The sequence below is a fragment of the Thunnus albacares genome, chromosome 20 (genome assembly GCF_914725855.1).
Source record: "Thunnus albacares chromosome 20, fThuAlb1.1, whole genome shotgun sequence".
NCBI classification, from domain to species: domain Eukaryota; kingdom Metazoa; phylum Chordata; class Actinopteri; order Scombriformes; family Scombridae; genus Thunnus; species Thunnus albacares.
This window is the reverse complement of record NC_058125.1, coordinates 19,493,069-19,516,763: the sequence shown is the minus strand read 5'-3', so window position 1 is coordinate 19,516,763 and position 23,695 is coordinate 19,493,069. Positions and strand designations below refer to the sequence as shown.

At 39.3% G+C, this 23,695-nt stretch overlaps 1 protein-coding gene across 2 annotated transcripts in view; it reads right to left on the bottom strand.

Annotated features, from left to right (window-relative positions):
• LOC122971653 (glutamate receptor ionotropic, NMDA 2C-like) overlaps positions 1–23,695 on the bottom strand; it is a 67,719-nt gene that overhangs the window by 22,353 nt on the left and 21,671 nt on the right. Inside the window, exons 1-6 of one of the 2 annotated variants that reach the window (XM_044338392.1) lie at positions 23,147–23,215; positions 20,297–20,362; positions 18,853–19,041; positions 17,175–17,515; positions 16,361–16,475; positions 12,195–12,406 (exon numbers count right to left, since the gene is read on the bottom strand). In XM_044338392.1, coding sequence (XP_044194327.1) covers positions 12,195–12,406; positions 16,361–16,475; positions 17,175–17,515; positions 18,853–19,041; positions 20,297–20,362; positions 23,147–23,179 — 956 coding nt within the window. In that variant the 5' untranslated portion in view covers positions 23,180–23,215. Of the gene's footprint in view, positions 1–12,194; positions 12,407–16,360; positions 16,476–17,174; positions 17,516–18,852; positions 19,042–20,296; positions 20,363–23,146; positions 23,216–23,695 lie in introns of those variants that run through there. The other variant, XM_044338391.1, reaches the window with a different exon arrangement.

Genomic DNA, 23,695 nt, shown 5'->3' with positions numbered 1-23,695 from the left:
ATGGGGAAACAGTTTTGTAAGATTGGAAAGAAGCCTGTAAAAGAATTTTCAAGACAACACAATCAAAATATTGGAAAGAATTCGCCTGGAAAATTAACATGAGGCTTTTTGTAACACCAAAAATCATATCAAAGTCTGCCAGGCAGTGGTGAATGCTGGAGGGAATGTGTGGAACAGAAGCAAACCATGCACACATTTTTCATTTCTGCCCAGTGTTGAAAACGTTTTAGGGGGGGAAGTTCAGGAGAAAGTCACAAACATTTTTCATTTAAAGACGCAACCGTCCAATATTATATTAGGTACCATCCCATTAGAAATAGAGAGGGAAGGAGAAAAATATCTGTATACAATAATACGCAGAGCCACATTAAAACAAGTCACACGGGAATTGGCTGGACGTTAAACCACTATCTATTAACACCTGGAACTAACAGTCGAAGAGATCAAAGAAATGAAAGAATCACTTATAAGCTGAGAAACAGAGAGGAGGAATTTAAAAGGAACTGGAGTAAATGGGTCACGGAAATAGATGGAGTGGAACAGTAAAATATACTGCAGGACCCCCCTTACATCTTTTCCTTTTTTTTTTCATTTCTTTGGTTATGCCCATAGTAAAATGTATAAATATGGCAGGATGAATGAAACAAGTGACAAAACCGATCATTTCTAATGTAAAAACATGCAATAATGTTAAAAAAAAAAAAAAGGGCAGCATTGGACATTAAAAGTCAAAAACAGAGAGAGAGAAACTGAGGCACACTTTCTAACATAAAGATTTATGCATAAGTGTGCACTCACAAAAAATAAATCTCTTTTTTTTTTTCACTATCCAGCAGCCATAGTGGAGGCCTAAAACCTATGAGGGCTGAGTCATGGTGTGTGTGTATGTGTGTGTGTGTGTGTGTGTGTGCGTGCAACTGACTGCTTCAAGATGTCAGTGAGTCAGCATAATAGCTGAACAATGATAAGAGCATGTGAGTGAATAAATGAATGATAGATTGAATGGAAAAAAGAGTCAAACAAGAAATTAATATTCAGCTGATTATTTTCACTGGTCTAAGTGTTCATTCTAGACAAATTTAAGTGTTTTTTCGAAAGGCATGCTTCTTTCACCAGAGTCAATAGCTCTGATAAAAGCTGCGTTAATTAATTGCTGCAGGAGCTGGCCACCTGTCATCATTATACACACTAAACTAATGCACACACACACACAGACACACCAACAAACACATGCACACATATAGTACAGTATCCTCTGAGGATTAGCAGCTGTTGTGTTGTGTTGTGTGGTGTGTTCTCCATAAAATGCCCAGAAACTAGTGCAGCGTGGAGGGAAGCACCATGAGGGAGTTGGACCACAGAGAGAAAGAGGAGGACTATCAGCCGAACGGTAGGCAGGAAACACACGGCGAATGACAGCCGCTTCAGTTTGGAGGGAAAGGAGGGCAAGAGAAAAAGAGGAAGAGGAGGATAATTGAAATTGCCACAACTGCGATAGGTGTAGGAATGATGAGGAAAACACAGGAAAGTTAGTGTCCTACAGTATGTTTGCAGTCAACAAACTATGATTTCAGGTTAATCTGTGTATTGTTTCAATGAATCGTTTATTCAATAAATGATCAGACTAGAATAGTTTAAAAAATGTTCATTAAGTCCTAGAGCCAAAGGTGACATCTTCAAATTGCTTATTTGTCAAAGATACCAAAGACATATTACGCAGCTAAAAGTGTGTCAACACCCGATAAACGGGACACCACAACAAAATCTTTGCCACCACGGCAAAAAAAATCACAAAAGAAAACAAAACATTACGCAATCAGTCATCTGTAAGTGGTCACGAAACTCAGTCCAAGCTGTCTTAATAGTCTTTTTCTCGTCTTGATGAACCGATAAAATCAAATGATTAATAATATCGGAAGTTTCTGGCTCTCTCCAGCACCAAATGGGAAGCAGCAAACTGGGTACTAGTTACTAGGGTAACAGCCGAAAAAAACTCCTCAAATACCATCTCACACACACGATAGACAGTGAATTAAGTGTTATGAGTCTGTGTTTAACTCAGCGTGTATCTGATCCACAAAGCAGCGCATATTTTAGTGAAAAATCTGAATTTTTGAAACGGTTCACGTCTCCTTCTCACAGTCTCCTCCCACTAAAACAGCTCAGCTAACCAACGGAGGCTGGAGGCACAAATACTGTTTATCTTTATGGATTATATTGATGCCGAATTGACAAGAAGACTGTGAACATATGACACCTTTTTTATCTTGTGTTTCTAGCGTTATGTGTTTTTGCAGACATGTATGGTGGAACTGTTAATGTCTTATTTCTTAAAGGAAGTTTGGTGTAATATTTTCCCCAGAGAGCACAGGGAGCTTCAGTTTAATTCAAACTGCTAATATTTATATTTTTTAAGGTTATGTCAACACTACAGAAACACTAAGTAACTGCTAAAGTATTATAAGGTTGTCTGACGTTGACTGCTGTTAGTTATCGGTTTGATTAATGGTTTACATTCTAATAATGTGTGTTTGTATTGATTTACTGACGGTGGCTGATCCGGCTAATTGTACTCAGTTTCTAACGGCAATATGCAGTAAATGGTTGCCCTTTGTGTGTGTGTTTTTAAACTACTTTCCTAATTAAACATGATGTGCTTGATGGTGTTATTAATGACTCCTGGTGAAACTTTAAAGCTCAGCATTTTCGTTGCCCTTAGGTTCCATTTTTATAAGTCACATTAACATTTATTCACTCAGAAAAAGTTCATATTTCTCTGTATAATATGACCTCTTCTTTCTGTCAGCTGCTGTGTGTCCGCAGTGTATCCACTGCTTTTACAAACATGATTTCGGGCCAGTTGGAGGAGTTAAACCTGTGACTTTCTGCCTTTGTATAATTATCCAGGTTGCTGCTGTTTCTACTGTATTTCATGCAGTTTCCAAACAAATATTCCAACATCCAGCAGCTGAAAGTGCTGTGTCCAGATAGTTAATGGTTGAAGGTGGTTTCTGTGGGCAGCTGTATAAACTGTAAAGCTTTCCCATGCATCCTAGAAAACCTGGAAATTTAAGGCTTCTTTCTAGTACAGGATGACACCTTTTGAAATGTGATTGTCTTACCTGATATGATCTAAGAAACAGGAACAATCAGTGTGTAGCATCTGTTGTTTCTCTTCACAGGTGTTGTTCAGTCATGACCGAATGAATTAATTGATTTACATTTTCTTTTTGGCTTGTTTTTAAGAAGTTTTTTCAGGGCAGCTGTGGCCAAAAGCGACTTCTACTTCTGCTCTATTGTTCAACAGTTTTTCTTCTTGTAACTTTCCACCAGGAGCAGGATGGGAAATAATCTCAAAATGAATCTAGTTGCAGTCTTGCAAACAGTGACCCTGCAAGATCCCCGGTCTTTGCAAAATCTTATAGTCTGTGACTAAACTCAGTGATGTATGACACATTGTCTGTAGATGTAAGAGGGTGTCAGACTTAAGTCTTTTAAAGTCTTTTCAAAGTCTTCTAGTGTATAGTAGGCATTATCCAATGCCTTGGTGACTTCCTCCCCTGGTTAACATTGCCTCCACAGCAAACCTCTTATTACACAGGAAACACTGAATGTGAATATATTAGCAGTGTTCATGTAAAGGGAAAATCTCACTGAGCATTCTGACCAGATTTGTTTAGGGTAAGCAGACCTGCACATATCAAAACCATTACGAGCTGTTCAGAAATACATTTTGAAATGAGTTACAGGGTCAGGAATTTCAATTTATCTCCTCGGAAAAACTGGAGGTCTTAAATCCTGTCTCAGAGTGAATTTTATCCCCTCGCGGCCCAGCACTCTCGCAGACTTGATGTGATGACCATCATCGATCATATGCTCTCTCTCTCTCTTTCCGTCCCTGCCTCTCTCTGTCTCTCACTCACACACACACGCTCTCCCTCCCGTTCTTTACATGAGTAGCCTCATTTATTCAAACCACTTCAGTGTATTCATAATTGTATTGCCCTCCTTAATGTGAATGAAGTGACAGTGCAGACTCAGGAAGGACAGAAAGAGACTTAATATTTTAATATATAGTGCAATATAAACTCAGCTTTACAGTGAAAGAGTAGCTTTATTGGTCATGATTGAAGGCTCTATATTGCAGGGAATGGCAATTTCAGGTTTTAATTAAATGAAAATTTTCCTGCCACACCTCCCTTTGCCTGTCACTAATCTTGCACCACCGACTTTTAACTACAACTAGGCATCCATGACCTGTGCAGGCCAGGTTCTTATTCACCAAATCTGGAAAAACATTCCTCGATGGCCCTAGACCAAACTGTTGGCACAAAGTTGGAAGCACGCTCTAAAATTCCCTTCACTGGGACTAAGGGGCAGGGTTAGGAGAGGTGGACGAAACCAACACAGCACAATAAGTTTGTGGACAAGCAGCCTAGTATTCCTGGGCATTAACATTCATATTGGACAATTGTCATGTGCAGATATTTAGAAAAAACAAAAAAAAAACATTGGTATTTGGTGTTGAAAAACATCAGAATTGAACATAATACTGAAATTGTCCACATACTTTTGGCCAAATAGTGTATTCTACTTAAACGATATAAAATGCAGAAAAGATGCATACTTATCGATAAATAATATACAAATAATAATACTTTTCAGCAATTCATTTCCTGTCAAATGATCAACTAATTGCTTTACAGTTAGCATCTGGTCACTGCATGTTGTTCTCTACCATATCACATAACCAAGATTTGAAATTTTGGATTTAGTGTGGAATTCCTGCTCTTAATCAGCACAAGAACGTAGGCTCAGCTTTCTGGCAAAAGAAGCCATCATCTGTCCAAAGAAAAGGGCTTTTAATGAGCAGACAAAAAAGTTTTAATCATGCTAAACATCTGCTCTGCAGGGAAGCTTCTCAAACCACTCAGTGAGATTAACTGGTTTATTTAGCGGCAGTCTTCACTCCCTCTCTCTTTCTGTTTGTTGGTCAATGTCCAAATGGGACATGCCAGCCAGAGAGAAATGGTCAAAGAGAAACAGAAAGAGGGTATAGATGGGATAACATTGTCCTATGCTATGACAGATGTCCCCAATGTTAGACAGATAAATCTTCTTTACTGGCAATCAATGTGCCATCGCGCCCAACAACAGCCGCTACATATCTCGCTCTGTAATTAATGTGCCAGCCATTGTCAGAGCTGCAATCTGCATAACCAATACATAACCCACACATACACACGTGGAGACACTGAAGTGAACATGAGCACAGCGTTTACAGGCTGAGTAGTCTGCTTTCTGTTGTTCAGGTGATGCAAATGTGAAAACTGTGCACATATCACACATCATAAATCTCAAATAATTCAACACGAGTTACACGTGAGGGTTGGTGGGTTAAAGTTACCATAACGTCCATAACAACGTGTACTGCATCCCAGTCTAATCAAGTTTACCTTCAACACTTAACTTAGAGAAGTAGTTTGACATTTTGGGAAATGCGCTTTCTTGCGAGTTGATGTAGATGAGAAGATCGATACCACTCTCATGTCTAAAAGTAGTATTGATCTTCTCATGTAACATAGCATGAAAGTGTTTGCACATGAGTGTATATTCCCAAAATGTCGAAATATCCCTAAAAGTACAACCTACTCAATCCTAGTTTTGACATAAACCTATGTACCTCTTTGTAGCAATGGCACTTTTTCTATTTTAGGCTTAAAATATGAAAAACTAAGACATTTTACTACCATTAAAAACACCTCTCTATTTAACCAGTGTCTGGTTTTTGATGGATACTGAACACAAAGTTAAGATATATGATTGCAGGTTGCATGTGCACGTACCACTGGGTTTATTTGTTGTGTATTTTCTTTGATGTGAGGCAGCAGCCAATTTTCCTTCAATATAAATACAAAGGGAGGCACTTTATCTGCTTTGGGATTTCAGAGTGACGCAAGTTTTAAAAAGTTTTAAAAAATAAAACAGCAATCCTCTGATTCCCTTACCTTACAAGGCATCTCACAAGATCACATGAGAATCCATCTTGTCAGGCTTCAAGTTATGCGCTTGTGGCCGAACCAAGAGGGGTTCAGACCAATCAGCATGTTATGAGAAACTACACGGTGATATTTTTTGAAAGCGCCTACCCTTTTTCAAACAGTTTCAATCAATCAATCAGTCATTTATTAAGGACGACTTCTCAGATGGTTCTGTGTAACAAACCATCTGGCGCATCAGCTTACTGATTCCCTGCCACTGATTTTCAAATACATCAAATACAAAATGTTTGTGTCAGTGTACAACTAAAACACAAATTTATCAGTAAAAATACAAACACACTGTCAGAAGGATTATACTGTGTGGCAAATGGAGATGGCTTTAGAATTGGCATGGTTTTACTCTTAGGTAAGCCCCCAGGTTGTGTGCAGGTACACAACATCAAAGCATGAATACATAGTAACATGATAACAGGCAAAAAGAAAATCCTCTGGTGAGAATTAAGTTAGAAATAACGAGCCTCCAGCGCAGAGAGGAGCTGCAGACAGTATGTGAAGGCTGGGGTGAAGAGGTCTTTCGCCAACAGCGAGAAAACATCAGCATACAGAGTAAATATGTACATAAAAGCCTTTAAATAAATTACCAAATGAGTGCGGGTGTGATGTGGTGAGTGTGGCAGGTTAAAACTGTCAGCTGACAGAACATAAACAGGACAATATATTAATAGATTCTTGGATGAGCCTCTCTCTGTGGCGAGGTCATTGCATTAACTGAAGTCCATGATTTGAATCAGCATGATGGTGATTATATGGTGAACAGAATATTAATTTACATTGAGTTTTTTGTTATACATTTTATCAAGTTAATTTCAGTATCATATTTAAACTTTATTCAGATTAAACTATTATTTCAGGTCAAATTAGTGTTTTTCACTGTATGAAGAGACTGTGTATGAGTCATAAAACAGGTCTAGACCACTCATGAATTTCATTTGTACCTTCCAAGTACGAGAAAACTGCCACAAATGAAACAAAACAGCTCTAAATAGAAAATCTTGAAATATGGATACAAACATTCAACAGACAACAAGCATAAAAAGGCTATATAATCACGAATTAGCATTTCAATTACCAATGATGAACACGGAAAACCACTTGAAATTAGTAGCTAACTTCATTAATTCATCTCGGGAGCCACAAAGGGAAGACACAAAGACTGTAATCAGAAACATATGTCCAATTATTCCAACATTATCGAGGAACAGTGGGTTTTATGCAACACACTTTGTCTCGAATATAATTTGCAAAGAATTGAATTTTAAATGCAGAGAAACAGACAGAAAGATCCAGAGGAACAGGTGGTTACTATCATCTAGACAGGTGAGTTTGACTAATATACAGTCAGTTGCAGCTGGTTTATCACTGTAAGCTTGACTGCAGTGTTACAAGGTGATGGGCATGTATTTCTCATAATTCCAGGTACAATTAATTGTTGAACAACTGTCTAAAATAATAAAAAATCATAGCTAGAAACAAACCCACTATCCGCTGAATCATTAAATCATGACTGACGTGCCAAATCTGGGTCAACATGGTAACTTTGGAGTCTTATTCTGCCTTAATTTATAGGGGTTAAATCACAAGTTTCATTCAAATCGTCAGCACATACAAAGCACTTTTACAGGCAACATCATACATCTAAAACAAAGGAGCAATTCGATGGAAAAAAGCTATTAAGTGAATGTTGAGTTACGATTTTTTTGTTTGTTTGTTTGTTTTTGGTTTGTTTGCTACAGCACAGACAAGCTAAGATGAGTGTTTTAGTCACATTTTGAGCTCCAATTTTTCAACTCCATGGACATACACTATTGATTTTAGCAGGATACCTTAGCAACTCCTGCAAACAGTCAAGAAAACTGGTGAAATTTAGTTATCACAACAAGATTTTAAATGGGAATTATATGTCCCAGTGGTGGCAGTAAAATCTATTCTGTGTTTTGTCTTCGTGCTCAAGTTGTCAAACATTCCTGTGTGGATTTACAACAGACCTGCAATAAAATGTATGATCAACTAGTTGTTCTATTGTCAGTGGTTGTTTGAACATAATGAAGACATTGTGTATTCCTGATGAACACCAGTAGTAGGTAGTTGAAGATAATAGCTGTTTAATGGCTGTTTTCTGCCATGCTGCGATCTGTGTGTGACACTGGAGGTGTGTTTTTAAAGTGCTTAGACACTCAGCACACACAATTACTCTGTGTTTAATGAACTGTGGAGGTATGCCGTGTCTACTCAGAGCAACACCGGGGCAGATGAACAGAGAGCAAAGGAGGGTAAAGATGTCTGTGTGCGGGACTGGGGTATCATTTGAAATGTTTTGATGTGTTTCTGATTGGTTGGTTGTCGTTCCACAAGTCATATACAACCTGAGCTTCGGTACATATACTAAAAAAATACCATACTTAAAGTGGAAATAGACAACTTTTTTGCTTTAACTTATCATTATGAAGTAAATGTTGATGGCACCGTGTAATGGCTATAGAATAATGACACCATTGGTGTTTAGATTGGTTCCCTATAGTTCTCACTTTCACTATGCAATTCTGTCTGGGAACATGAAGGTTCGATTTACAGCACCAAGGAAGTGCGTCAACTACTGTGCAACCAGAAGAGGAAAAGGATAGCACTTTTCTTTTCCCCAATAGCTATCAGTAGCTATATCTCATGATAATTTGTTAGGAGGCCAGCCTCTTTCTATTGTCTTATTGCTGATAAATGTGGAATATTGCACAGGCAAATCTGATGACACACTACTTATATCTGTGTACGCTATGAGTTTACTAACTGAATAAACTTGTCTTTTGATTTCTAGAGGGCTTTCTTCCTGTTAGCTGTGGTAGCTAATCGGAAGAAAACCCTCTAGAAATCAGTTAGCTAAGCTACCAGCCCTGCAGGACATGCACATGGAATACTGGATCAGTATCCAGTAACCAGTATCCAGAATACTGCATCAGTATCCTGGTTGTCAGGCTCATCTACTTGTTTGTATGAAAATCAACGGACAGAAAATATGTTATCACTGTCTCCGTTGCGCAGTTTCTTTCATTTTGTAAAAACATAAACATGCTATCAACCCAGTTAACTTTTCTCAACACATACTAAAAAATTTCTATCTGCTTTCATGTCTCCATTAAAGACGAAATTAATGAAAAAACACGCTTTTAGTCGTAATGTTCTACCGTTACTCCCCCCTCCACCCCGACGCCAACCCCTGCTGTAGTTACTTGTTTGTGCAAAGCAATATCTTTACTCAAACTATGTTACTACTATGCAATGCACATCATTACAGTAGCTATTGCCTCTTCCCCAATTCAATATAAAATTGTGACAATTACAGTTTACCTCTTCAGTGAACGTCTTTCTTCTCTCTTATTTCTGAAGTGGTGATCATTTCTTCATGGAGCTAGGCTTTTTCTTAACAAAAGATGATGTTCAAATGATGAATACTGTCTAAACATGAGCAGCTGTACAAGAACTCTGCCTGAATAAAATTCCCAAACTGTCAAAATGTTGATTCAGCTCGACAGTTCATTCTTCACCTTGAAAATGGTACCAAACAAAACACTCTCAACTCAAGGTCCACTTACTTGCTTGTTCTGGAGCTTCTGGAGCACAGTAAGTGGACCTTCAGTTGAGAAGTGTTTTCATCTGTTGTAGGTCAACAATGAACTGTCAAGCTCAAGTTTTTGAGTTTGAACATCTGCACTTCCATGGCAACTGAGCAAACGAAATCTGCAGATGAGGACTGTGTGATAGGGTTGGAAGTGCCAGAGGAAGTGAGTAAAGGCCTCAGTGCAATTTTGGGCTATCTGATGACAAATTTAGGCTGCATTAAAATTCTTATAGTGCTAGAAATTTAGGACCAAAACCCCACAATGTGACTGCTGATGCAACCCACATTTACAAACCAACCAACTGTAATATGACACAAAATTACACACAATACACTTTCATTCTCCTCCACTTTTGAGGGTTTTTTTTTTTTTTACATATAGAAGAATCACCAGTAGAATCACCAAAGCTTGATGATATGTCTCTGTTTGTATCCATTTTTTCCCCCATTCACACCTTAGTGTTGTGATAAATCAGGCTTTCATCACACAATCTGATGTGCCCCAAAACTGATATAAACTGATATAAAAAAAAAATTCATAGGTCACGAGGGATCACTGAATGGTTTGAGAGGGTTGACTCTGGTAACTGTGAAGGCCATAGCATATGATTCACATCATTTCCATATTCATCAAACCATTCAGTGACCCCTCATGCCCTGTGAATTTGGGCATCGTCATCCTGGAAGAGACCACTCCCATCAGGATAGAAATGTTTCATCATAGGATAAAGGTGATGACTCACAATAACTTTGTATTGATTTGCAGTGACCCTTCCCTCTAAGGGGACAAGTGGACCCAAACCATGCCAGCCAAATGCCCCCCAAAGCATAACAGAGCCACCAGACCCCCTCACTGTAGGGGTCAAGCACTCAGACCTGTACCAGTTTTTCCTTTAATTTGTCACCTGTCTGCATCTCACAGAGTGTGGCATGCAATGAACTTTAAGATTGTTATTTTTGCACAATCTATAAGGGCCTATATCCTACACCAGTGTATAGGATTTAGGATTTAAATCCTACACCAGTCTGTAGGATTTAGCAGTGAGGTTGCAGATTGCAACCAACTGAATACCCCTCCCCCTCACCTTCCAAGCATGTAGGAGAACCTAGGGTGGCCGCGAAACTCGTGAAAAATGCAAAAGGCCCTCTCTAGAGTCAGCATTTGGTTTGTCTGTTCTGGGCTACTGTAGAAACATGGCGGTGTGACATGGCAGACTCCGTGGAAGAGGACCCGCTCCATATCTTGATATAAAGGGCTCATTCTAAGGTAACGAAAACACAACGATTCTTATTTTCAGGTGATTATACACTAATTAAAACATACTTATGAATATTATATTCCATTTCTACACACTGCACCTTTAAGTGGACCTGAAATTATTCTGTCAGCCAAAAAGCAAATGAACCTGACCAACATTCAGTGCCAGCTTTGGGTACTTTTCGTGAAGTTTGCGATACTCAGTGCTACTCACACACATCAGCATGTACAAAAAAAAAATCCAGGGGTTCAACACCAAGCCCTATCTGTGTCTGCATGTTTGTATGTAAGTGTGAATTGCATGTCTGTTTATCAACCCTGTCGCCAAACAAGAATGTCAATATTTGACAATTATGCAAAACCTCAGATTGCATTCAATGATAAGGCCAGGCAGTATCACATGAAATCAATATTACATTGAATTCTCATATTTACCTCAGTAACAATCAATGAAACGTTATCACACACACTTGCACACAAGATTCTCTATCCCAGTCAACCTCTTATTATTTGCACTGAACTATGAACAGAAAATTAAAAGGAAAGAAACGAGACAAAACATGCAATTCATCCACCCACACTGTCCAACCCACCCTGCCTTGCAATTCATAAAAACAGTTGACAGACTATACTGTACATCAACAGTAGCAGTCTCTTTCAAATACATCTTACATATAGAATTTAACTAAATCGATTCACATGTAGGATTTCATTAAATCAGCAGCTGTCTTCATGGCAGCACTCGCCTCGTTCTTGAGAACATTTATAAGTGCAATCGACACTTCTAGCACTAAAGGATTAAGAAAAGAGGACGCCCACTGTTTGATATATGAACTATGCAGGGGTTTCCATCTTACAATAAGAAAAAAAGGACCTTCTTTTGATATTTTAACAGTTTAAGGAGTGAATCTTCATTCAGCAACACAACGCTTAGTTTTGTTCTGTATCATTTTGACTGAAGCACAAGTATGCCCACACAACCGACATGGTATCTTTACTCTGTGCAAACCCCAGCTGCATTTGACTGGACAAGCATGTTGCATATTTAATTACAACGTCAAAACTGCCTGGTGGAATAATGACATAAAAGGCCACATAACACTGCATTGGCCACTGAATGACGGCATTGGACATACATTGTGAAGTGTGGAATCATCCAATAAGGGTATAGTTTCTAGGATACTGGGCTACTGGGTTGATATTTATTTTTGTGCAGATGTGTCAAAGTGTACATTTGTGTGTGTGTATGTTGTTCTGTGTGTACCTGTCAGTGTGGTTGGACTGGCGCCTGCAAGGTACCGTGTTGCGCACACATGTGCCGGTGCCTGGGTCCACGTTCTCCACCATCACAAAGGGATGCTCCTCCAGTGTGGCCACGGTAAGGTGGCGGTCATCAGACACTTGCTCTAGGAAGTAGCCATAACGAGGCCAGACAGGGTAGCGAACCTGGAGGATCCCCCGAGCATACGTACCCACCTGAGGAGAGAGGATGGGAGATGAAGGACTCATCAGTATCGTGTGGGTTTGAATCTCAGCTGTGACCTCCTCTGTGTGCCACCCCTTCTCTCATCTCACCTGTCTCTCCCTCCTTCACATGGATGAGTGACTTTTTTAATATTTTAAGGGAAAATTAGCATGTGCTGACCTGAAGGGAGAGGATGAGTAGATGAAAGGGGAGCAAAGTTCATTAATGCATACTGAGGAGGCTTCAAAGTCTTTGAATAAGACATTTTAGAAAGAATTTTAGAAAGGATTTTAAAAAAGCCAGAAACTAAAACAAAGAGCAAACCAACTGCATCACATTAATAATACATCCCAGTATGTGTTGCCTTCAATCTGTGTTCATTTTGTTGACTGATTATTCAATTATTAATTTTCTTTTTTCAGCTGAATAAACACACTGAAATGTCACTGTTCATAAATGGGAACTGTTCAAGTGATTAGTGCTATTTATTATCTATATTTTTTCTGTCTTTTGTTTAAAATAATTAATACTCTTGTACAACATGTTCGATAATAGAAAGGAAATGTTTCTGCACTGATAAAGCTCACTGAGCTGAAATGAAGCAACAAACTGAGATGCTGACAGATACTGTAGCGAGATAGCTATTGAAAAAAAAAACATTGAGTTTTTTTAATACAGAGGGAACTACTTCGGACCAGAATCGCTGTATAATGTCACATCACACTATGAGTAATCGCATCGATGTCGGCACTAAGCTCAGTGAAACCTTCTCTGTGAGAGACAGGACTGTTTGTCACATCAGCCCAACCTAATGAGCCATACTGCTCAGCCAGTACTGACTTACTGCATGTGAAACTCGCTCCCTCACGGCGTTAATGAGAGCTCTTTTTCATACCAACTCTTGATTTGTTCTTCAGCTCACTCATGGATGGATGTATGGATGATTTACAAATCTGAGGTACAGTACGATGTGCAAGACTGTCATTCGTTTCTCAGGGCCATCTGTGAGTGACAGAATAGCAGAGTTGCCAGTTGTGAAAATCAATCATTTCAATCTGCCTTTTATGGTACTCTTCTATGTTTTATCCTCTCATTTAGCATCTTAAGTAGAAGCTCTGTCATCTACCTGTCATTAAAGGTGTCAAAACTGTTAATTGATTATTGGGTTGTAGGGTTAAAATACAGTGGAATACTTTGGAATACTTAATGTTAGAAATCAAAGGACATTTATTGTTTAAAGCTACAGTATGTGAGTTTTTTTCTTGTACTTTTTATTTGAAATATGCTCTATAAAATTAATGTGAGGAGTTTTTGCCAAAGACTCTTGTGCCTCAGGCTTGTTGAACAGCCTTATACAGACATATTCAAGTTTTTCAGCAAGCCTTGTTCTTCTAACGATCAGACGAGGCTAAAGTCAGGGGTGGGAGATCACGGCTGTCAATGAATACATAAACACACTTCTGGTTATCATTCTAAACAAATTAATGTTTGTCACAATTATTTAAAATCACATCAAAACCAAAACAACAAGCTGAAAGATGTTAAAATGCACTTTACAACTAAGGGGAACTGCAGAGTCGGGTGATAATCCTTGTGGGTTTGTCACTTTGAGTGACCCCTTTCACATTACATTAGGTAATGTAATCCATTGATCATATAAAAATATAGATTTTTGCAGCTTTAAGTCCTTAAAGTCTTCCTTTTCCCTGTGTCAATTCTACATGACGAAAAGTAGAAATTAGAAGTTCAAGAAAAGAGAGAAAGGACAAGGACAGGGGCCCAGAAGAGAAAGTGGACCTTCCCACCCAAAATGTCACCCAGCACCCTTGATAAGGAACAGCATCATGTTAAACCCTCAGGTTGTCACAGTGAAGGAGAGAGGCTTGAAAAGAGCAAGCACACCACAACCTGTCATCATAATGGATGAGCTACATGACACGAAGAGGAGGGGAAAAACAAGGAGTGAGAGATCAGGATGAGGAGAGACAGAAAAGAAGAGAGGATTCATTGATTTTAGTTGCGTGTACGGTAACTTGTTTTAAGTGGTGTCTTGTTGTCAATGAACAACATCAGTACATCTACACCACACCGGAACATGAGAACATATCAAATGGATGAAGAGTATGTGAGGCTGTTGGGTGGACAAGTATGATAGAAACATCCACACACATACAGACATGCACGAACAAGAGCCCCCAATTCAGCACAATTACATGTCCATGTTCATACACACACGCATACATACACACCAGCCAGGAGGTGACATTGATAAAGTAGGTTGGTCTTTCCAGGGCAGAAATAAATGAGTTCAACTGTAGCTGTGAGATTACGTTCAGGTCTCTCTGTTTAGTTGCACTTTTTCAATACACCCTCCGGCTTTGAAAAATGTGTGTGTGTGTAACAGAGATCAAAAATGCTCAAGAAAATGGCAAGGAATGTTGACAATGAAACAGCATAAAGAGAAGGATGTGTCTTGAAATTACGCCTACACTTCACCTTACCTTACACCATACTGTACCTCCAAATATCAGCTATTTACGAAACAAGTATTGGAGTTTAGATTCTTGATGAATCCACTTACTCTCACTGTGCCTTGTCTTATTCTATTTAACTTGTTTTTTCTCTTTCTCTTTCTTCTCTCTTGGAACAAAGAAAGAAAGAGCAACAGTGGGAGCGCCTCAATAGCTGAATGGTTACATTGCATGTCAAATAACTGCAATGTGTTTGATTCCAGCTGGGGACCTTTGTTACATGTCATACCCCTTTCTCTCTCCCTTCTGTTTCCTGTCTGTGTCTTCACTATCGATTGTACAACAAACAATACAATGGCCAAAAAGAGAGAGCAACAGTAATTGGTGTAATAGGTGGGTGATACATGAAAATTTGCTTCCAATCCAATACTGAGTAATACCAGGGCCAGAATCAAGATTTTATTATCACAAGCAGCTAATATACCGCTATCATGCAGGGTGGACTGTGATGTGAATAGTTTCAGTATATATGCACCTGCCAAAGTTTACAGCAGTGGTAGGCAAATAGCGGTCCTTGGGCCAAATCTGGCCCTCCTGCAAAAACATTTGGCACCTTGAAGTTTTAATGTGTGAATTCTACCAGTTTTAATTCCACAACTTTAGCCTATATGAGCATAACAGATTTGTTCTTCACAAACACAAATAGGTGGCAATCTAACAGGAATGGTGTGTAGGTGCCATTTTTACTAAGGCAACAACCACAGTACTTTCAATCAATCATAAATGAAGAATATCATTTGTGGTTAACAAAGTACGTCTCTAGTCTTCTGCAGTTCAAAACAGAACATATATTCATGCATGAGTCCCTTTTGCCACATTAGTATTAAAGTGCGCTGCAGCTCTTTTAGCCCTCAGTTACAAATGGGAAAAATGAAAATGAATAAACAAAGAATATGGTTGAACCTAATTGCCAGAGCTGCCAAGTCTGACGCAGGACACTGACATCGCACGCACAGACAGACAAGACAGAGCAGCACGGCGCAACAGCAGCAGAGGAAAGCGAGAAATATATATAAATCAATTACATTGTAATTTATTCCCATGCATGCCGCTCAGAGTAATCTCAGTCTGTTCTTGCTCAACAGTCTGCAAGACACAAATATCAACTTTTTACTATGAGCCTCAGTAATTGTATAATCCTATGCTCCACTATGTTCATGTATTTGATGCAATTGGTCCTTCCCAGATAAATCATCTAATGGTTTACTGTGCCAGTGACTTTCTGGATTCTTGCCACTTTTCTGTACTGTTGCAACCACACTTCACAGTTTATAATACAGCGTGTAAGCAAACAATAGGACAACCATACAGTAGATGTATTTCAGATGCTTATTACTGTCTGTTTTTTCAGTCTTGTTCTGTCCACTGTGCTGAATTTGAGGTCTCATTGTCTCAGCGCCAGTATGTTATAATTGAGTTTCTGATGCCCAGTACCTTGTCCCAGAGTCTCTCTCGGTCCAGAGCAATGATGACCATGGAAGGGTTGGAGAGGAAGCCTTGGTTGTTGAACGACAGGTCTCTCCTTTCCCATGTCACATTCAGCATTTGCCTGCAGCCCACAGAAACATGAAGTCATCAGCTCATAGAGCGAAAGTATATAGTATCCAATCAAGAAACTTTGATTCTACATCACACGAGAATTTGCATATTCATTTACACAGATACACAATGATCACCTCCTAATTAAACCTAAAGCTCTCCCAGGAGGGCTTAATCTAATGTGGGAGACTGAAAGTAGCTCATTAGGGGATGATAGAGTCAGGTGATTGGTGGAGGGCAGGGTGTTCTTAGTGAGCGATTTCACTGTTTGTTATAAAGTATACATCCATGACTGATTGCGCTTCGAATAATGAATCCAGGTCAATTTGCATTTCAGACAAAATGCAAGAAGTACAAAATACTTCATGCTGTTTGCTGGTGAAGTCACATGAAAACTATGACAGCATGTGTCCTCTGAAGTTGTGCTCTTCTGTTTATGCATCAGTAATGACAGCGAGGATGGAAGTATTCAGATCCTTTACTGAAGTAAAAGCAGCAATGTAAAAAATACTCCATAACAAGTTAAAGTCCTGCATTTAGAGTCTCACTTACAGTAAGTAAAAGTACAGAAGTATTATCGACAAAATGTGCTTAAAGTTTCAAAGGTAAAAGAATATTGGCTGATATTATATACATTATTACTTTACTGTGGGGTAGTTTAGTCCAGTTGTTCATACTGTATTCAGGCTAACAAAGTAGTATACCTCACCTGAACAGAGTGTTGTTGTCTGAGTGTTTAGCCGGCTTGTTGCAGTCACCATGTCCCTCAGGAATAAAACCATGCTGCTTCTTGAAGCTCTCAGCCCCTTTGGCAACAATGGCAACGCCCTCCCTCACCCTCTGCCGCAAGCTCTTCCTCCACTGGTCTGTAATCACACCAATCACACCGACAGGGAAGCTGACAGGTGGAGGGCTGTCGGGGTTGCCCACAGCCAGGCTGGGGAGAATCCAGATGTAGCCTGGCCCCAGCAGGCCCACCTCAGCCGCCTGATGAAACAAGAACTGCGCTTCCTCAAAGGAGCAGTAGGCCAGCAAGACCCGGGAGTCAATCTGCAGACAGGAAATAAATCTGTCAGTGGTAACTCTCAAACCAGAGAGAAAACACATCCTGAACATGCAGTAAGGGCTGCAACTAATGATTATTTTCATTATCAATTAATCTGTCAATCATTCTCTTGATTAATTGATTAGGTGTTTGGTCCATAAAATGTCATAAAATGGTAAAAAATGTGGATCACTGTTTCCAACAGCCCGAGGCAAATGTCTGTTTTGTCCTGAGCAACAGTCCACAACCCAAAGATATTCAGTTTACTGTCATGAAGACTAAAGAACAAAAAATATTCACGTTTGGGAAGCTGGAATCAGATAATTTGACAATTTTATTCTTAAAAGTGACTCAAAATGATTATCAAAATAGTTGGTAATTTATTTAATAGTTGGCAACTGATCAATTAATCGACTAATCGTTGCAGCTCTACATGCAGCACTAGATCATCAGGAGCAGATTAGCCTAGCAGCAGCTGTTCACGCTTAGCATAGTTGTAACGTAGCATAGGTGTTTACTGAATGTAGATATAAGCTTCACCAAATAAAACAGATTGCACAAACTAGTTTTTACATAAAGATTAGTTGTTACTAAGCTAAATATTTACACCCAGTAAAGCCAAGCGTAACTGATGCGTAGCTAACTGAACCAACTGACAAAGCTAAGGTTACCTTGCAAACATATGACCAGTTTAGGAATTTTGACTCATCTTCATCAAATACTGTTTAATAATGATGTAAAGTAGAAAGATTTTAAATTGAATTTCACAAAATAATGCCAATAATGTTGGACTAGCGAGCTAAATGACATACTCGCGTCAGTTAGGTTAGCAAAATCAGATATTTCCAACTCATTTTAAACTGCATGAATTCTACTAACTCTAAAACACATATTTTTCCATGTATGCAGATGTAAACATAGCTAACAAAGTCATACTACATTTAAAAAGGAAGTTTAATATATTATAACAAGCTTTAGTTTGGTTAAGTAAACCAACATTAAAATAAAAAATAACTCTAAAACTGGGTCAAAACAACCCCTTGTCTTGAGTGGCTTTCTGGGTAACATTAACTGCTATATTGACCCAAACTGGGTATAATCTTAACCCAGTGATTTTTTTAGTGTGTACCAATGCTTCCTAGCAACCATTTTACACATTATTTAACTTTCACCATTATGACTACTACATTTCTTAAGTTTTAAAGGTACCCGCTTTAGTAAATCACTAGTTTGAAACTAGATAGTAGTAACCAAGAACTTAAGAAGAAATTTACACACAAACTTAGTTATGGATTTAAATATTTGGAGCAACCCAATCCAGGAGTCTCATATCTCCTCCTACCTGCTCCAGCATGCGCTTGGTCCTCACATCACTTGCCCCGACAGACATTTCCAGAGACAAAACATCCTGTAGTTTCCACAGGAAGTAGGACGTGTCTGTGTAGGACTGAACTATATCCACAAAAGTGTCGTAGCCCGGCAGAAAGCTGGTGATCACCGCAAACTCGCCCCAGTCATACTCCTCCATGAGCTAAAACAGAGACATATAGAAATAAAGAGGTGAACTAATAATTTTTGGGGAAATAAGCTCATTCACTTTCTTGCCAAGAGTTAGATGAGGGGATTGATACCACTCTCACCACCACTCCAGCTACATATCTACGGTAAAAACATGGGCGTGGTATCAATCTTCTTGTGTAACTCTTGGCAAAAAAGCAAATCTTACCTCCCAAAACTATTCCTGGTGGGCGTTAGACTAGGTTAAGATGTCTAATTCCCCTTTTTTAAGTGGGACTTTTTAAAGTTTTGGCAGGAACAAACTAGAAAGTGTTTAAGATCATAACTGATTTTAAAAAAACACAATGTGTCACACATATTGGTCAATCTCACAGATGGATTTGTCTCGCAGTTGCAGAAATGTTCCCGCTAGATAATGAGGGAAAGTTGGCGTACCACAGATTTAACAACATAACTGAGATTATCCTGTTGACTCTCCCCAAACATCAGTGATGTCAGACTCTCTAATCTCATGGGAATTTGTGCAGTCCATCATGAATCAGTCTGTGTTCATTTGTAGTAATCGTTCCAGAATGGGCCTTAAATCTGGGATTCCCTCGCTAATTGTCAGGATATCCCATTATGGTATTAAACAGCCTGCTGGGCCTCAGACTGTGTTGTCAGAGGCTTTACCCTCTAGCCATTTGGTGGGACAACCTAATTTTTTTTCTCCAAATACTATTAAAGGGGACATATTGTGCCCATTTACAGGTCTGTATTTTTAATCTGGGGCTTTACTGGAATGTCTTTGAATGAAACAGGCCATTTTAGCTCCTGTCTCTTTAAGGCCCCCCCTCCCAAGGGCCCACTCAGTTCTGATTGGCCAGCTCTTGGAAGCGGCCCTTCGGCAGACATCTGTCGGCTGCGGAGGCTACTTCAACAAACCATGAAACAAACTATAGTAGTAGGATTTCACTACTTTTTCTCATTCTTTACTCAAAATACACATGGAAAAACCTTAGCAACTAAGGCTATGGAACGTTTATGGGCATGAACGACAAGGTAGAACAAACCAAACAAACCACTCAGGGCAGGTTGATGCCCTGACTTTTGACTTGCAGGGAGCATTACTACATACATTAAGCTCAAGTTTTGGAACTTTGGCCATGTTTAACATAGATATCCAACATCATAACAATATATAAATTACAAAAAAACAGAAAACGCATAATATGTACCCTTTAAAAGTAGGCTTGATTGTCAGTTAACATTGAACCACATTTCTGTACCTTGAACATGCAGACAACTTGCTGCTCGAGAGAGGCTCCCATCTGCAGGAAGGACGATCCCTCGGCCTGTGAAGAGCAAAAGATTCTCATTTAAGGATTCAGGCATGGATTGTCTTTCATGGGGTGAAAGCTGAATGACCCAATAGCATTTCCAGAGCTGGTTTTCCTCAAAGACACTTCAGCAGGGTAGATGCTTGCTCTCACGAGGGTTTCAATTGGTGTCTACATGCTGCCTTTATGCCCTAGAATATCTTTCAAAAATGTAGAAAAAACATTTTGCGTTTCATTGTCTCTCAGGTCATGAAATATTCTTCACCTGTGAGAGCTTTGCTCAAGTAAAATATCCTGAATAAATCACCAAACGAACACTCAAGGACTGTTGAACTTTCTGTCACAACAAACGCACACAGAGGAAAGCTTTTCAAATTAACTTGTCTGCCGCTCCTCATTTTAGCAGCACCTTTAACATTGCTACTGCTGTGGAACATTTAAATTTGGATGAAACTTTACCTCCAGGTGGGCAGTGCATGTTGATCATTTATTGTGTAAAAAGTTCAGTAGGCTGACAATCACTTGTAAAACTGCCTCTGTTAAAAGTCACATAAGCAACAGAGTATAACAACCTTCCAAAACCAATTAAGTTGATGAAAGGTGACAAAAATAAGGTGCAGAAATAAGAAATGACTAAGTGGGGAGTGAGCTGTGCTTGAATCAGCTTTGTGAAGGGTTTACAAATCTTCATAAATATCCAGGATGTCCTAAAATGCAGCATTTGAAAGACCATAACAGTTTACAGCAAACATATGAACGATTAAGCATTAAAACTTGAATCTACTGGGAGTGATATAGTATGCAGCTGTCAAAGACTCACTTGCAACCCACTGCAATAAAGATGCAGATGCAGAGTGATGTGTCTTATAGGGAACAGTTACCATGAATATTCATATTACAGTTTGTACCTTTACAGATGCTCACATTTTACGACAGAGCTTTTGTCTATATTCAGTCTCAATCTGGTACAAGTGTCTCTGAACCGCATACACTCACTCCTGCTGCTCTCTTTCTGTCAAGAAGGGGTGGTCCGATGTTGTATCTGCTTGTGTGTGTGTGTGTGTGTGTGTGTGTGTGTGTGTGTGTGTGTGAGAGAGAGAGCATACATTTGCATACATACTCTCTGTATGCCTGTGTGTTAACAGCTGAGATGGAAAGTTATTGGAGTTCACAGCACTTATGTCCTTCACACGGCATTCAGATAAAGTAGAATATATGATTGAGAAGAGGAGGAAAATTTGAAAATATGAGTGACCTTACTGTTACATGATCGAGTTAGTTATTTAATAATACAACAAAGTATTAAAATGAATACCAAATGTAAAATATATAAAATTTATATAAAATAATAACAAGAGTGCTTTAAACCTGAGAATCAGGTATATATTCAGTAAGCACTGATTCTGTGATTTGCAGGTCAAATACTGTATGCCTAGATATCTGAGACAAAACTGGGTCCAATTTGAAATTGGATGAGTTCTCTGGATATCTAGGTTACATGCAATATAATGTTGTTTCAATAGCATTTAAATGACTATATTTCAGTGTGAAGTAGGTCCTAATACATGTTGAAACACAGTCATTTAAAGGACGTAAAAGAACACTTACAATATAAGTCTAAGACTGCTTGAATGATTGCTTTTCAACCAAATTTAGCCCTAATTTGTAGACTTCAAATCCTCAAAACCATGCTTACTGGACAGATTGACACAAAAATATGTATATCAACATAAACTGAAGACATAATAAGTGTACACTGCATTCAGTCTACACTTACAAAAATCAACCAATGTGACATTTTAGGCTTAGTCACAACCCTGTCGCTGCCCTTTTTAGACAAGACTCTGTAATAGCTTGGAGTTTGGAGATCTAAGAGGCCTAACAGTGCTGTAGGGCACAAGTAGACCTGTGATGTAAGCAGGTGCAAAAGCATGCAGGGCTTTAATACAAGTAATACTCTGAATTTGATTGGATAACAGAAAGGGAGCTTGCGCAAGAGAGCACAGATTGGGGTAATATGGTCTCTTTTTCTTTACATCCATCTACTGTAAAGCATCATCATACACTAACTAGAGAGAGGAAATAGGCCTATAAGTCTGGGAAATCTCAAAATACACTGACACACGTATGCAGATATCATACATAAGACAGCAGACAGTGTTAAACTGTCAAGTGCCATTTGGGACCAGGTCTCACATCTTCTCAGTCTGTTCTCGTCTCAGATGTGACTAACTGTCATCTCTCCTTCCTGTTGCTCTTCATTCTCCCACAGCTCAGAGCCTCTGCAAAGCCCCCAGAGAGCTGTGAGCCAGAGGAATACCAGAGGAATATCACATCTAGACTCTTCTTCATTCAGTTTTAGCAGTTTCATCTCAGTCTGGGTTTGTTTGAGTCTCACCTCCGGAGGCTGAAACTCCACTAGACCACTGACTGGGCTACGCACCAGAATAGCTGTAAAAATAGCAGTACACAACCATGTCAGGCTGTCACTGAATAAATAAAAAATGGCACTTGAATGGCAGCCCTGGTTAACTGTAGCGTCCCACTTCAGCTGATATGACGGAGGAGAGGTGAGATACATCATTTGAAGAAGTATCATTAAAATCCAATTAGTTGTGTCTGAGCTATTAAACAAACAAATAATGTGGTGACACCCCCTCCCCGGGCCAATCAGTGTTGCATCACTATCCAATTTGCAGTTAAATTGTGAAAAATCAAACAAAGTCAGAGGCAAATGTGTTGAAAGACATCCACTGTCCTCTTCACAGTGATATCAAGGACGAATTACAACGAAATTACCTTATTTTCCGTGTCCAACCCTTTCGCACGCATACAGACACGCACTCAAATGAAAAGACAAAGTTCACCCTCCCCCACTCTCATCCTCCACTTCCCAGCCGTCTTGTTCGCACCGCCTTGGCAGTGTGGCTGTCACACACAGACGTAATTAGCAGTCCTACTGCAGGAGCGTATGGTAATGTGACAGGAGGACGGTGGACATGGTGGTTGCTCACACACTCCTCTCCTCCCACGGGGAGAACTCTGTGCCATACCTCCCCTCAGTGGAAAGACTGGTGCCGATCAAACAGGAAGCAGGTCGCACACTCACACACAGACGCTCACACACGTGGACTCCGATACATTTGTCATGCTGCACTCTCTAAAGGCTGCATTTATGCAAGCTTCCATCTCAAGAATGGAAACACAGGCAAATCTTGTACTTTTTACTTCACTACATTCAGCCATGGTTACTTTTAAATTGAGTTTTTGCATACAAAGCCACTGCCAGCAGTATATAAAAGTATATATAAGTAAACATATTAAACGTTTGTAGATGACTGTATTGCT